Source organism: Oryctolagus cuniculus, chromosome 18 (assembly GCF_964237555.1).
Source record: "Oryctolagus cuniculus chromosome 18, mOryCun1.1, whole genome shotgun sequence".
Lineage (NCBI taxonomy): Eukaryota > Metazoa > Chordata > Mammalia > Lagomorpha > Leporidae > Oryctolagus > Oryctolagus cuniculus.
In genome coordinates this window covers 15,518,059-15,531,851 of record NC_091449.1, presented here as the reverse complement: position 1 = coordinate 15,531,851, position 13,793 = coordinate 15,518,059, and the positions used below count along the sequence as shown (strand labels likewise).

At 56.7% G+C, this 13,793-nt stretch overlaps 2 protein-coding genes across 2 annotated transcripts; one reads left to right on the top strand and one right to left on the bottom strand.

Moving 5' to 3' along the window:
- Positions 1–5,519: 5,519 nt before the first annotated feature.
- RPS16 (ribosomal protein S16) lies at positions 5,520–12,213 on the bottom strand. Its single transcript, XM_002711451.5, has 5 exons — positions 7,231–12,213; positions 6,972–7,073; positions 5,960–6,056; positions 5,820–5,867; positions 5,520–5,723 (listed from the first exon to the last, which is right to left on the bottom strand). The coding sequence occupies exons 1-5, from the start codon at positions 7,276–7,278 to the stop codon at positions 5,578–5,580; spliced, it is 441 nt and encodes a 146-aa protein (XP_002711497.1). The 5' UTR covers positions 7,279–12,213; the 3' UTR covers positions 5,520–5,577.
- On the top strand, positions 7,658–12,895 carry IL-15L (interleukin 15-like). The gene is given in 6 exon segments (NM_001301260.1): positions 7,658–7,984; positions 8,712–8,870; positions 8,968–9,012; positions 11,954–12,232; positions 12,307–12,368; positions 12,463–12,895. Coding segments are annotated over 3 exon segments (411 nt in total). The 5' UTR covers positions 7,658–7,984; positions 8,712–8,759; the 3' UTR covers positions 12,209–12,232; positions 12,307–12,368; positions 12,463–12,895.
- Positions 12,896–13,793: the final 898 nt, after the last annotated feature.

Sequence of the window (13,793 nt, the reverse complement as noted above, 5' to 3'; positions counted from 1 at the left end):
ATTCAAGGTCCATCTTTTCACTTCCTGGGGTGTGACCCTCCCTCTCCTCATCTACAAGAGTATCTTGCTCCTAGACTCACCCCAAAGCGTGTCTGAACTGCTGACTGGCCAGGGAACCCCTAGACCACAGGCCCCCTGTGACCCAGTCCCAACCTGTTAAATTGAGCTCCAGGACAGAGGCGTAAGAATGTGGGTTTTTAGCAAACGCTGATTGTCACTGCATACCATGAGCGTTACTCACTTGATATGAACTCACTCGGTCCTCACGGCATCCCTAAAAGGAAGTAGGGGTGGTTTCTAATCCTCTCATTACAAATGAGGAAACTGAGGTACACGGACCATAAGGGACTTGGAGTCCACACAGCCCAGCTCAGCCCTGAGCACTCACATTTGTTGAGTGCCTGTCCTGTGCCAGGTGCTGTTCTGGGCCCCAGGGATTCTGCCACTGGCGATGGAGTTGCCAGTGCTCGGCCAGGCTGCCGGCTGACGCAGTGTTTATTGAACGGCTACCGTACACCAGGGCTCGGGCCGAGCCCCGGGTCCCACAGCGGCCAGGAGCAGAGAAGCCAGTCAGCCTCCCCGGGGTCAGGGCTGGGGCTGGCCTCCCCTCCTCCACCCCCAGCTGCACATTCCCAGCTGAAGTTCCCAGCCCGGCCTGGGCTCCCAGCAGCGCCGGAATTCCCGGTATTTGAGGAGGCAGAGAGGGAGAAGGGCTGTCTACTCCAGGGCCTGGAGCGGGGAAGGGGAACCAAGCCCCCTCTCCAGATGTGTCCCAGCTGTGCCTCTGGGAGGGAGCCAGGAGCCTCAAGGAGGGGGTCTCCGGGAAAAGCCTGAGCGCAGGGTCCGCCGCAGACCCCTCCTCCTGAATGATTTCCATTCTGTCCTCCTGCCCAGCTCCTACCTCTGCCTCAGGGCCCACTCCACCGCCTCCTCAGGAATACGTCACGGGCTGGCCTGCCAGGAAGCATTTCCTTAGAAACGGAGCTAAGCCAGGCTCAAATCAGGAGTGGTGCCTGCTGCCCTCCTTGGGAGCTTTAGGTTAATGCCAGCTGAACCCAGTGAAGTCCGGCTCCAGTGCAAATCGTCTTACCACGAGGGCAGCTTCCTGTCTCACGTGGGGACACCCGTGTCACCAAGCTCAGGAAGACAGGATGCATCCAAGATGGAAGTCTGGCCCAAGTTGGTGGTCTGTGAACCCCACAATCCCTTCATTTATTTTCAAGCTTCAGGGTTTTAAAAAAATTAATTTTAAAGATTTATTTATTTTATTTGAAAGTCAGAGTTACACAGAGAGAAAAGGAGAGGCAGAGAGTGTCTTCCATCCACTGGATCACTCCCCAGATGGCTGCACCAGCCAGAGCTGCGCCGATCCGAAGCCAGGAGCCAGGAGCTTCTTCTGGGTCTCCCACAAGGGTGCAAGGGCCCAAGCACTTGGGCCATCTTCTACTGCTTTCCCAGGACATAGCAGAGGGCTGGATCGGAAGTGGAGCAGCCGGGTCTCGCACCGGCACCCATATGGGATGCTGGCACTGCAGGCAGCGGCTTTACCCGCTGTGCCACAGTGCCAGCCCCTAATTTTTTTTAAATTATGTACTTGAGAGGCAGACAACTCGCATACACTGGTTCACTCCCCAAATGCACACAAGAGCTGCGGGGCTGAGGCTAAGAGCTGGGAACTCAATCCAGGTGGCTTGAGCCATCACCACGGCCTCCCGGGGTCTGCATTAGCAGGAAGATAATCAGGAGCTGAACCCAGGTCCTCTGTGGTGGGATGCAGGGGTGCTACTTGGCAGCTTGTCCACTAGGCCAGGTGTCCGCTGCCCCTTCCAGGTTCCCCAGTCAGTGTACCTGTTCCACCACCCCTGCAGCCCAGTTGGGAGCCACACAAGGCTGCAGAGCGGCATCCAAGTGCAGGACCCATCGGCTGGCTGTAAAAGCTGGTACTGACCACCACCATCCCCAGCAAGGACACTCAGGCGCTCCCACAAACCACCGGCCATTCAACGCTTTTCCGGCAATAGCAGCAGCAGGCTCTGTGGGCTGTGCTCCCTGCAAAGCCCCCAGGTCAGCACAGGCCCTGCCGGTGTTCAAGAAAAGCCAGCAAGCAACTGAGAGGGGAGGCTGAGAACTAAGCTAACAAGACCGACATGTCTCCAGCTCAGCGCTGTCCAACAGGTGCTGGCTCTGACTCCACCCCCACCCCAGGGAGCTCACCTGGGGCAGGGACCTCTCACTGGCCCACAAACCTGTGCTTCTCCCCCAAGTGGACTACTTGGAGCCAACTCCCTCCAGCCCCTTGCTCCCCAAATTGTAGACTACACGTGGAGTAAGAATGGGGGCTCTGAGAGATCTGTGGCAGCTACATTCCAGGCTCCTGCACTGACTAAACACCTGTGAACGTGGCTTCACCTCTACCATGTGCCCTTGGGCAAGCTACTCCATTCCCTCTTCAAAAATTGGGCAGGGTTGGGGTAGGAAGCAGGGAACCCTTAAGGTGTCTAAATCCACAATCCTTCCAGCTACTCCTTATATGTGAAGGGGCTGCAAAAAGTTGAGAGGCCGGTGTCGTGCCACAGCAGGTCAAGGAGGGGGTCTCCGGGAAAAGCCTGAGCGCAGGGTCTGCCGCAGACCCCTCCTGCAGTGCCGGCATCCCATATGGGCACCGGTTCAAGTCCCAGCTGCTCCACTTCCAATGCAGCTCTCCACTAAGGTCTGCGAAAGCAGTAGACGGCCCAAGTCCTTAGACCCCTGCACCCACGAGGCAGACCTGAAGAAGCTCCTGGCTCCTGATCTGCTCAGCTCTGGCCATTTGGAATGTGCCAGTGGATGGAATAATTTAGTTCTCTCTGCCTCTCTGTAACACTGCCTTCCAAATGGTAAAAAAAAAAAAAAAAAAACCACACAGAAAAAGTGATTTGAGATAAATGGGGGAGGGGGGACGTGTCATGGCAGGGCAGGTTCAGCTGCTGCTACTCAGGTACCCGAGTGTCTGCTTCACCCAGCTTCCTCTAATGCACCTGGGAGGCAATAATGACTCATATACTGGGCCACTGCCACCCACCTGGAGACCCAGACGGAGTTCCTGGCTTCTGCTTCAGCCTGGCCCAGCCCCGCCCAGCCCCGCCTGAACTTACAGGTGGAAGATGTCTGCTTTCAAGTAACCAAATCGTTTCTCCAAGTGGGCCAGGTTGAACATTTAAGATGCTGCTTGGGATGCCTACTCTCCCCAGCCAGGGGCACCCGCACCTCATGCTGCAGCGTCTGCGGCCAGCGACTGCCTGCTCTTAACTCAAGTGATGGGGCCAGAGCCTGGGACTGAGTTCCAGGCTCCCCAGGGCCCGCCTGGAGTGGACAGCTGCTTGGAAGCCAGGGAAGCACTTTCCCCAGGGGTGCTGACACCTCAACACCAAGCACCATGAGCAGAGCCTGGCTCGGCCACTGCAGTGTGCCAGGACCAGCAGATGGGAGGTCTGGAATCTGTGTATGCCCTCCTTCCCCTGACCTTGTAACTTCTATACTGTAACTTGCCATTTAAAAAATATTCCCAGGACTGGTGTGGTGGCATAGCAGGTAAAGCCACCGCCTGCAGTGCTGGCATCCCATATGGGCACCAGTTTGAGTCCCGGCTGCTCCACTTCCCATGCAGCTCTCTGCTATGGCCTGGGAAAGCAGTAGAAGATGGCCCAAAACCTTAGGTCCCTGCACCCAGATGGAGCTCCTGCTTCCAGATCGTCCTAGCTCCGGCTGTTGTGGCCATCCGGGGAGTGAACCAGCAAGTGGAAAACCTCTTACTCTCCTTCTCTGTGTTTAACTCAGGTAAATAAATCTTTATAAAACATTCCAAGGGACCTGCTATGGGGTACGTCAAGTTCAGCTGCTTCTTCTGACACTGGCATCCCAATGAGTCCTGGCCTCTGCACTTCTGATCCAGCTCCCTGCTATGTGCCTGGGAAAGCAGCAGAGGGTGGTCCCAGTGTGTCACAATGGAGTTCCAGTAACCTTATCTCAGCCTGGCTCTCACTGCCATTTGGGAAGTGAACCAGCGGATGGAAGCTGTCACTTTGCCTTTGAGTGGGGAAAAAATTGGGGAGGGGGGCCCGACCACAAGGTAGTACACCAAGCTGCTGCCAGAGATGTAGGCATCAAATATTGGAGCCACCAGTGTGGATCCTGGCTTCTCTGCTTTCAATCCGGCTCTCAAATCCAACTGAGGCCAGGACCAGCCCAGACTGCTGCGGCCATTTGGGAAGTAAACCAATGACGGAATATCTCTCACCTTCCCCTTCAAATAAATCGATCTTTAAAACACAGGGGCCAGCACTGTGGCACAGTGGGTTAAGCCACAACTCACATGGGCATCAGTTTGAGATCCAGTTGCTCCACTTTGGGTCCAGCTCTCTGCTAATGTACCTGGGAAAGTGGCAGGGGACAGTCTGAAGTCCTTGGGCCCCTGCACCCACGAGGGAGACCTGGAAGAAGCTTCTGGCCACTTGGGAAGTCATTCTGAGGATGGAAGACCTGTCTCTCCTTCTCTGTGACTCTTTCAAATAAATAATAGTTTTAAAAGCTAAATAAAAAAGCAAGCCTGGGTGGGTCTTCCCCCTTGAGGTCAGGACACCCCCTATCACTCCTGTGTCCCACACTGCAATGCCTGGCTTACTCCTGACTCCGCTTCCACCCAGCTTCCTAACATGGGACTGGGAGGCAGCAGGGACAGCCCAAAGACTTGAGCCCCTGCCACTATTAAGGGAGAATGGCTTTCCCTTGGCCAGGACTGACCACTGTGGACATTTAAGAGACAATGGGGGCCGGCACTGCGGCTCACTAGGCTAATCCTCCGCCTTGAGGTGCCGGCACACCAGGTTCTAGTCCCGGTCGGGGCGCCGGATTCTGTCCCGGTTGCCCCTCTTCCAGGCCAGTCTCAGCTGTGGCCAGGGAGTGCAGTGGAGGATGGCCCAAGTGCTTGGGCCCTGAACCTCATGGGAGACCAGGAGAAGCACCTGGCTCCTGCCATCGGATCAGCGTGGTGCGCCAGCCGTGGCGGCCACTGGAGGGTGAACCAATGGCTAAAAGGAAGACCTTTCTCTCTGTCTCTCTCACTGTCCACTCTGCCTGTCAAAAAAAAAAAAAAAGAGTCAATGGATGGCAGATCTCTCTCAAGCCAATTCCTTTACCAACCCAGACTTGGCCTGAAATTGCTTTCACAGCTTCTACCCAGCCTGTCTTCAATTATTGTCTGTATTTCCTACGTTCTTCCCACACGTGCCATTCCAACAGCAGCAAAGGGACTGAAAAAACCCAAAGGACAACGCACACACCCACCTCTGGCACAGGACCGCCACCAGCTGGGCTATGCCTGCTCACTGTTCTGGACCAGAGGTGAAGAGACCAGGCCTGCTCCCCCCACCCCCAGTCCACGTAAGCCCAGAACGGTCACTTCTGGGAACGGGCTAGGACTGTTCTTGTGAACCCTGTCCACAGACCCACAATTACAGGAACCACAGCGAAATTCTTAGAAATTTAAAATCCCACAGCCACTGTTTATTATGGAGCCGACCCCTGATCGGGGTGATGGGCCTATCGGTAGGATTTCTGGTAGCGAGCACGGGCACCGGGGCCTCCAAACTTCTTGGACTCGCAGCGGCGGGGGTCAGCGACCAGCAGGGTGCGGTCATACTGGATGAGGATGTCTTTGATCTCCTTCTTGGATGCCTCATCCACATCTGGAGGTGAGAGCAGGGTGAACATTTACATAACCAGAGGAATCCTGCGGTGCCCACCCACCGCCCAGCCCCCGGGAAGGACCCACGGTCACTCACATTTCTGGTAATAGGCCACCAGGGCTTTGGAGATGGACTGGCGGATCGCTGTGGGGAAGACACACACGACGGCCTTACGTTTTACCAGGGCCTTGCTCCCGGGACCACCTCGCACCCAGGTGCCCAGTTCTGGGACTCACCATAAATCTGAGCCACGTGACCGCCACCCTTCACTCGGACCCGGATGTCCACGCCAGCAAAGCGCTCCTTGCCAAGGAGCAGAACAGGCTCCAGCAGCTGGGGGAACAGGGCGATGAACAGACAGTAAATCGGCCGAACAGCTCGGCCACCTCGGTGGTCACCCCCCAGCCGTGTGGGGCTTCTGCCACAGCCAGCTTCAAAGCACAGGTGGAAGGGGGTCTCACTATCACTGCAATCCCCTCTACAGAGACAGCGAGAAGCCAAAGTCAAGAAAGCCGGATGGGACTGAAGGGGTAGCAGGCACTGGCAAGGCAGAGGCAACCCGGATGCGGGCTTCCTCCTGTGTGGCCCGCGCTGGACCTGGCATTCCAGACTGGCTCTGAACACGGGCCACTTCCCTAGCAGGCTGGGACAAGGACAGGGACATGCGGTGTCCCCAAAACACAACACAGGGCGCACACACAAATCCCCAACAAGCTGACATCCATTAAGACACCACCGCCCAGTGCCCGCTACCCAAGGGTCCTCCAAACCCCGTTAAATTCTCGTCCTACCATGCAGACGCACCTATACCGAGTGAGCCCAAGGCACGCGTGCCAACAGGCTACCGAGACGGACCAGGGCAGGCGAGCCGAGGGAGCCGCCTCGCCCGGCACAGCCGGGGGCGGCTCCAGACTCGGGGCTCCTCCCTTTCACAAGTAACATCACGAATACCCAAATCTCACTCGCTCTTTCCAATACTGACCATCTATGGCCGCCAGAACATCAGAAACCAAACACTGCTCTCATCTCCTGCCAGGTGGGCACCCCAGGTGGGTGGGCTTTGAGATACCCACGTCCTCAGAGCACCCCCGTTACTTTGCCAAATTCACGCCGTCCCGCTTCCCCTGTCAGGTCTCAGCTTTTACGGCTTCGGAACCGCGAGCCCGTCGGTGTTGTCGGACGGCCCGCTGTTCACGCCAGTTTCCCGGCAAGATCTCCCCACTCCGGGCCCGTTCCCGACCCCCGCACCTTGTACTGCAGCGTGCGTGGCTCAATCATCTCCAGCGGCCTCCCGTTCACCTTGATCAGCCCGTTGCCCCGTTTGCAGTGGGCCACGGCGGTGGCTGTCTTCTGCGGAAAGCGAGAGGGGGAAGAGCGGGGCCGCGTGAGTCGCCGGACGGCGCTGGGTTTCAGGCCCCGGCTCTCAGGTCGACCCTAGGACCCGCGCCCACCGGCTTCTCCCACACCCAGGCCTCTTCCAACCCCTCCCCTGCGGCGCCTGACCCACCTTCCGTCCGAAGACCTGAACGGACTGTAGCGGGCCCTTGGACGGCATGGCTGCGGCCGAACTATGGCGATCCTCACCGCGAGGCGCTACAACCGGAAAAGGAAAGCGTGGGGCCACCCTCGCCGAGTTTTCAGGGTCTGCGCAGGCGCTTTGAGCGCGACGTCGCAACGCGGGGCAGCTTTACGGCTCACGTCGTAGCTAGGGGTGGGGCCTCCGAAGGCGGCGGGAAGGCCTCCGGGAGCGCAGGGGGCGGGGTCTGAGCCGCGCCGCGAGCCCGGGAGAAGCGTGAGGGCACGGCGACTCTTCGTAGTTTGCATTCTGGTTCCCGCCGCCCCCTTCCATGAGCGATTTTCACTCCCTCCCACCCCCACAGTAATCTTTGTCCCTTCTGGACTGCCTTCTAGAACCCCCGTCAGTCAGAATCTTCGCTCCAGAATCCACTGCAAGACTTGAGGCTGGATTCCCAGATCCAGGGTCCCAGACTCCTCCCCTTTCCGAGGCCTCTCCCTCCGAATCTCCCGTTCGCTGGAATTCCTCTCCCGTCCCGGTGCCGCCTCCCCTTAGGATGCGCCTTTTCTTAGCGACCCTCACCCCGGAACCCCCCTCATCACGGTCCCTACACTCCAGTCTCCGGTTCCCCAGATTCCCCCAAGGCATCTCTACTCTCGCCTCCAAATCACTGCACCCTAGGCTCACAGACTCCTGGCCCCGCCTGGAGAACCCTAGAACTGGGTTGCCCTAGATTCCCCTACAGGTGTGCTTCTTCCCCCCCCCCCGCCCCCAAGATTCTCTTCGACCAAGAAGCTCCTCTTTAGGGCCGTAGTCTGCGTTTCTCTGGGGTGCAAGGTTCAGGGGGCGTGGTGGTGACCGGGTCAAGATTGGAGGGCAGGTCTGGGGCCAGAGGGAGGAACGATCCTCCAGCCCCGAGTCAGCTCGGAAAGGGTGAGAGAGGGAGAAGGGGTGCGGGAGGGAGGAAGGCAGTGCCAGAGGCAGACCTGCAGGGCCAAACACCCGGAGAAAGAGGAAGAAGGAAGGGCCGGGGGAGGAGAGGAGGAGAAAAGAGAGGGGGTCAGCCGGAGGCGGGCTCAGTGCGGAGATTCAGAGGCAGGGAGGCCAGCCCTCAGACGAAAAGGACAGACAGGCTTGCAGGCACGACGATTCTGGAGTGCCTGATATAGAAATTAAAAAAAAAAAAAAAAAGCCTCCCAAATATGCACCTGCAGACACAAACCAGGCCTGTGCAGGTATCTTTTAGCAAGACGGACAGGAATGCTTGCCCTTGCGGAAGTTTGCACCCTCCAGCCCCAACAGGCGGGCCGATATTGCTAAGTCTCTGGGGCCACCATCTCCCCCAACCCTTGGAACAGGTTCTTTGAATATCTATGGCTTGAGTAGAGCTGGCGGGGGAGTACACAGGGGGCGGCTCTCCTCACCCACTGAAGTCTTTCAACCTGTTCCCTTTCTTTACCTCTTTCTTCCAGAACCACAGGCCGGGGACCAGAGAAAGCCTCGGAGTGGGCAAGGTGCTCATGTGGCCTCTCTGGACCATCCTCCTGCTTGGGGGACTCTTGGGGGGCCTAGGAACCCCTCTCTGCCGAAGGGAACCCTTTTACTTCCTTGTGGCCATCATGAAGATACTGGTGAGGGGAGGCAGGAAGTTGAGGGGGTGAGGCAGTGGGTGTGTTTGGGGGTGGGTCAGACTGAGATCTGATTTTCTTTCTTTCCCCAAAATCGTAGGGAGACAAAAATGATGGCACTCTGTATACCCCAGATGATCTCTCGGTGAGTGTCTGGTCAACTCCTTCCTGAAGTTGGAAGTTCGGACCCACTGGGCTCCTCATGCATCTGTGGGCGTGTTCTGGAGTGCAGGCAGTCGGCAGATGTGGCTGACCCACCCCCACCCTGGACACATAGATTTGTTCCTTCAGAACAGTGACTGGCATAAGATAGCAAGCGATGCTAGTGATGGTTACAGTCACACTTACACAGGGCCTGCTCCTGCCAGGTGGGAGTCTAAGGAGTGCTTTAGGTAAATTAGCTTATCTACTGGTTTTAAAAAATGGATTTATTATATTTGTTTGAAAAACAGTTACAGAGACAGAGAGGGGTGAAACAGAGAGAGAGAGGTCTTCCATCCATTGGTTCACCCCGAGATGACCACAACGGCCAAGGCTGGGCCAGGCCAAAACCAGGGGCCAGGAGCTTCTTCCAGGTCTCCCACACGTGTGGCAGGGACCCAAGCAGTCGGGCCACTAGCAGGGAGCTGGATTGGAAATGAAGCAGCCAGGGTACGAGCCGGCACCCATGTGGGATGCTGGCATGGCAGGCAGTGGCTTTACCCACTATGCTACAGTGCCAATTCCTATATGCTGTTTTTAAAATTAGTATTTGTTTTCATTTTGTTTGATTGGCAGAGAGAGAGCTCCTATCTGCTCATTCACTTCCCGAATGCTGTAACAGTCAGGGCTGGGCCAGGTCAAAGCCCAGCTCCATGCAGATCTCCCACATGGGAGCAGAGACTCAATGACTTGAGCTTTTCCTGCTGCCTCCCAGGGTGCACACCAGCAGGAAGAGGGCACCAGAAGCAGAGCTGGACGGGGGCCCAGGCTCTCCAGTGTGGGATATGGGTGTCCCAAGCTGTGCCTTAACTGCTGCCCACCATGGCTTACTCACCCTTCATAGCAACCCCACTAGGTTACAGGGCGCCATGTGCAGCAGCGAAAGATGTGCACTGCACAAGGACCACACACCTACAATGACAGCATTTACAGCTTGGACACTGTAGATTTGCATATGTGTCAGTTTCTGACAATGGCAGCAGAATATCTTATTCTAATAAGAATCAGCATGTACAGCCGGCACTGTGGCTCACTAGGCTAATCCTCTGCCTGTGGTGCCAGCACCCAGGGTTCTAGTCCCAGTCGGGGCACCGGATTCTGTCCCAGTTGCTCCTCTTCCAGGCCAGCTCTCTGCTGTGGCCCGGGAGTGCAGTGGAGGATGGCCCAAGTGCTTGGGCCCTGCACCCCATGGGAGACCAGGAAGAAGCACCAGGCTCCTGGCTTCAGATCAGCACAGCGCGCCGGCCATGGCAGCCATTTGGGGGGTGAAAACGGAAGGAAGATCTTTCTCTCTGTTTTCCTCTAACTCTGCCTGTCAGAAAAAAAAAAAAAAGAATCAACATGTAAAGGCAAGCCTCTGGCACAGGAGCTAAGGTCCTGTTTGGGATGCCCACATCCCACGCTGGAGTGTCCAAGTTTAAGCCCCTCTTGCCTCCAGCTTCCTGTTACTATGAACCCTGAGAGGCAGCAGGTGATGGTTCAAACACTTGGGTCCTTGCCATCCACATGGGAGACCTGGATTGAGTCCCAGACTCCTGGCTTTAGCCTTGAGCATTTTGAAGTGAACCAGCAGATGGAAGATCTCTGCCTGTCAAATAAAAAACAAAACAGCACTCGGACATATTTTTTTAAAAAGACTGATGTACTTATATGAAAGGCAGAATTAGGGAGAGATATTCCATCTGTTGATTCACTCCTCAATTGGCCACAATGGCTGGAGCTTGGGGCTGGCACTATGGCGCAGAGGGGTAAAGCCCCAGCCTGCAGCGCCAGCATCCCAGGTGGGTGCCGGTTCTAGTCCCAGCTGCTCCTCTTTGGATCCAGCTCTCTGCTATGGCCTGGGAAAGCAGTAGAAGATGACCCAAGTCCTTGGGACCCTGCACCCATGTGGGAGACCTGCAAGAAGCTCCTGGCTCCTGGCTTCGGATCAGTGCAGCTCTGGTCATTGCAACCATCTAGGGAGTGAACCAGCAGATGGAAAACCTCTCTCTGTGTCTCTGCCGCTCTCTGTAACTCTGTCTTTCAAGTAAATAAAATAAATCTTTAAAAAAGAAAAAAAAAAAAAAAAGGCTGGGGCTGGGCCAGGTAGAAGCCAGGAGCCGGCAGCCTCCAGGTTTCCCATGTGGGTACAGGGGCCCAAGCACCTGGGCCATTCTTCACTGCCTTCCGAGGCACATTAGCAGGGAGCTGGATCAGAAGTGGAACTACTGAGACTTGAACATATCTTAAGGAAGGAGTAGGAGTTATTTTTTTCTTTTTTATTTTTTTTTCTAAGATGTATCTATGTTAAAGGCAGAGTTACACAGAGAGAAAGGTAGAGACCAGGAGAGAGAGAGAGCCATCCTCTGGTTCACTCCCTAAATGGCTACAACAGCTGGGGCTGGGCCAGACAGAAGCTAGGACCTTCATCTGGGTCTCCCATGAGGGTGGAAGGGGTCTGAGCACACGGGCCATCTTCTGCTGCCTTCCCAGGTGCATTAGCAGGGAGCTAGGTCAGAAGTGAAGCGAGTGGGACCGCCCATGTGGGATGCTGGTGTCACAGGCAGCGGCTTAACCTGCTGTGTGCCACGACACCGGCCCCTAGGAGAATCTTTATTTTTTTTTTTAAGATTTATTTATGTTTTACTTGAGAGAGTTACACAGAGAGAGGAGAGGCAGAGAGAGAGAGAGAGGTCTTCCATCCGATGGTTCGCTAGGAGAATCTTTTTTTAACTTGCACACAGGTGTAGTAATAGGCTAGTGCCAGCCCTTGGGGAAGGGATTATTCAAAACCCCACTTTACGGATGAAGAAAGGGCTGTCCGGAGGCACACATCAAAAACCCTAGGAGGGAGGACTTGGGACCAGATCCTTGCCCAGAGATGCCAGGTCACTCTGTTCCCACAGGTGTGTCCTGCGGAGACCCTAGGCTGCTTCAGGCTGGAGCTGGCTGTGATTGGGTTTGAGGAGGGCCCATCTGTGGGAATTGCTGTGTTCCGGCTACAGCGCCTGCTGGATGCCTTGGGGTCCCGGCTGTGGGTAGCCAGCCAGGGGCCCTGCCTGCCCTGCGAAGGACATCCCCAGAGACCCGTCCCCCTCTTTCTGGCCAAACTGTTGGAATTGTTACAGGGGGCTTGTGCTCAGCACCTTTCCACAGCATAAGCCTTGGAGGACGGAGACTCCCAGGTACTCCTGGACAGAGGGAGGAAACTTGGTCCCCAACGCCAAGTCCCAAACCCTAAAGCCTCTGTTCCTTCTAGGCTAGAGAGCCCCGCCCACAGCGCCAGGAGCCCCGGGGAAGAGGAGAGAAGGGTACCGGGAGGTGAGCTCTGACGCTGAGGTCTCCGAACTCCTGGGGCACAGGGTCAGGTAGAAGGCTCCCAGCTTCCTCCATTTTCTCTTCTCTTCTCTTCCAGATACTCCCTCTTCTCTCCTCTCCCGCGAAGGGATGGACAGTCCATGGTGTCCTCTAACCTCATCCCCATCCCTGGAGAGCAGGGAGAGTCCTGGGGCCCGGGTCCCTGGCTGCAAATAGTTGCCACCTGGAGAACACTCAGATGACACTGATGGCCAGGCCCGGGCACAGAAGTTGACAAATGGTCATTGGTGGAGTCTGAGCCGCTGTCTGTTTGAAAATTAACTTTCCTGAGGTACGACTGACAGTAAAAGGCACCCACTGTACATGTGCACGTCCGAGAGTTCTGACAGACGTGTGCAGACTTCGGCATCTGCGTCTCCCCCGAGCTCTCCCTCACGCCCTTCCCAGTCTCCGCCGCTAACCCGACACCCACTAATCTGCTATCTGTCCGTGCGGATCTGGATTTCACATGAATGGAGTCATACGGTGCATGCCCGGTGTCTGGCTTCTTTGGCTTGGGGAGCGTTGGGGAGAGTCCTTCGTGTGAGCATCAGTTTGTGTCGGTTCCCTGGCGTGCGTGGATGGACCTCAATGGCTGTGTCTTGTTGGCGACAGACAGACATTTGAGGTTTCCAGTGGAGGGCTGTCAGCTTCTCCCCCTCTCCTCTCAAGAATTCTGACGTCCAGCGGAGCGAGACAAGAATGACCGCCTGTCCTTAGGAACATTCCACCGGGGGCAGCGAGTGGGGGTGTGTGTGTGCCTCTTTCTTGTGCCCAGAGTAAGTCAAGAGTCTTTTCACATGTGGAGCCCTATTTTTAAAAGCTGCTATTTAAAGGAGCCAAGTTTACGGAAGGGCAGCGTCTTTCCACAGCGTGCCCGGCCCTCCCCGGCTGTCTTTAGCTCTGGTCAGGGAGAGTGAGCTTCATGGAGACAGCTCCCTCCACACTCAGGCCCCGGCACCCCACGCTCCACGCCGGCTTCCGGGGTGGACATCGCGGAGAGACAGCTCCCTTTGCATTAGGGCCCGGCACCCCACGCCGGCTCCCGGGGTGGACATCAGGGAGAGACAGCTCCCTCCGCACTCGGGCCCCGGCACCCCACGCCCCGCGGCGGCTCCGGGGTGGACATCACGGAGAGACACTGCTCCTCATTCGACCCCATCACCCCACGCCGGCTCCGGGGTGGACATCGCGGAGAGACACTGCTCCGCATTCGGCCCCGTCACCCCACGCCCCGCGGCGGCTCCGGGGTGGACATCGCGCCGCTCCACACAGAGGCCACGGCCTGCGTGAGCAATGTCGGCCGTGCGTCTGAGTCGCGTCCGGTGTTTCACGTTTCTTCCTTTTCCTGTCATCTTTGCCAGCCGGCTGACATAAACTCAGGTTTCA

What these genes read in the sequence shown, in the direction of transcription:
- RPS16 (XM_002711451.5), bottom strand. Translation starts at nt 7,278, where the DNA reads ATGCCGTCCAAGGGCCCGCTACAGTCCGTTCAGGTCTTCGGACGGAAG. An exon ending in TCACGTGGCTCAGATTTATG is followed by an intron (nt 5,868 to 5,959) that starts GTGAGTCCCAGA and finishes TCTTCCCCACAG; the next exon opens with CGATCCGCCAGTCCATCTCC. An exon ending in GGTGGCCTATTACCAGAAAT is followed by an intron (nt 5,724 to 5,819) that starts GTGAGTGACCGT and finishes TCTCACCTCCAG; the next exon opens with ATGTGGATGAGGCATCCAAG.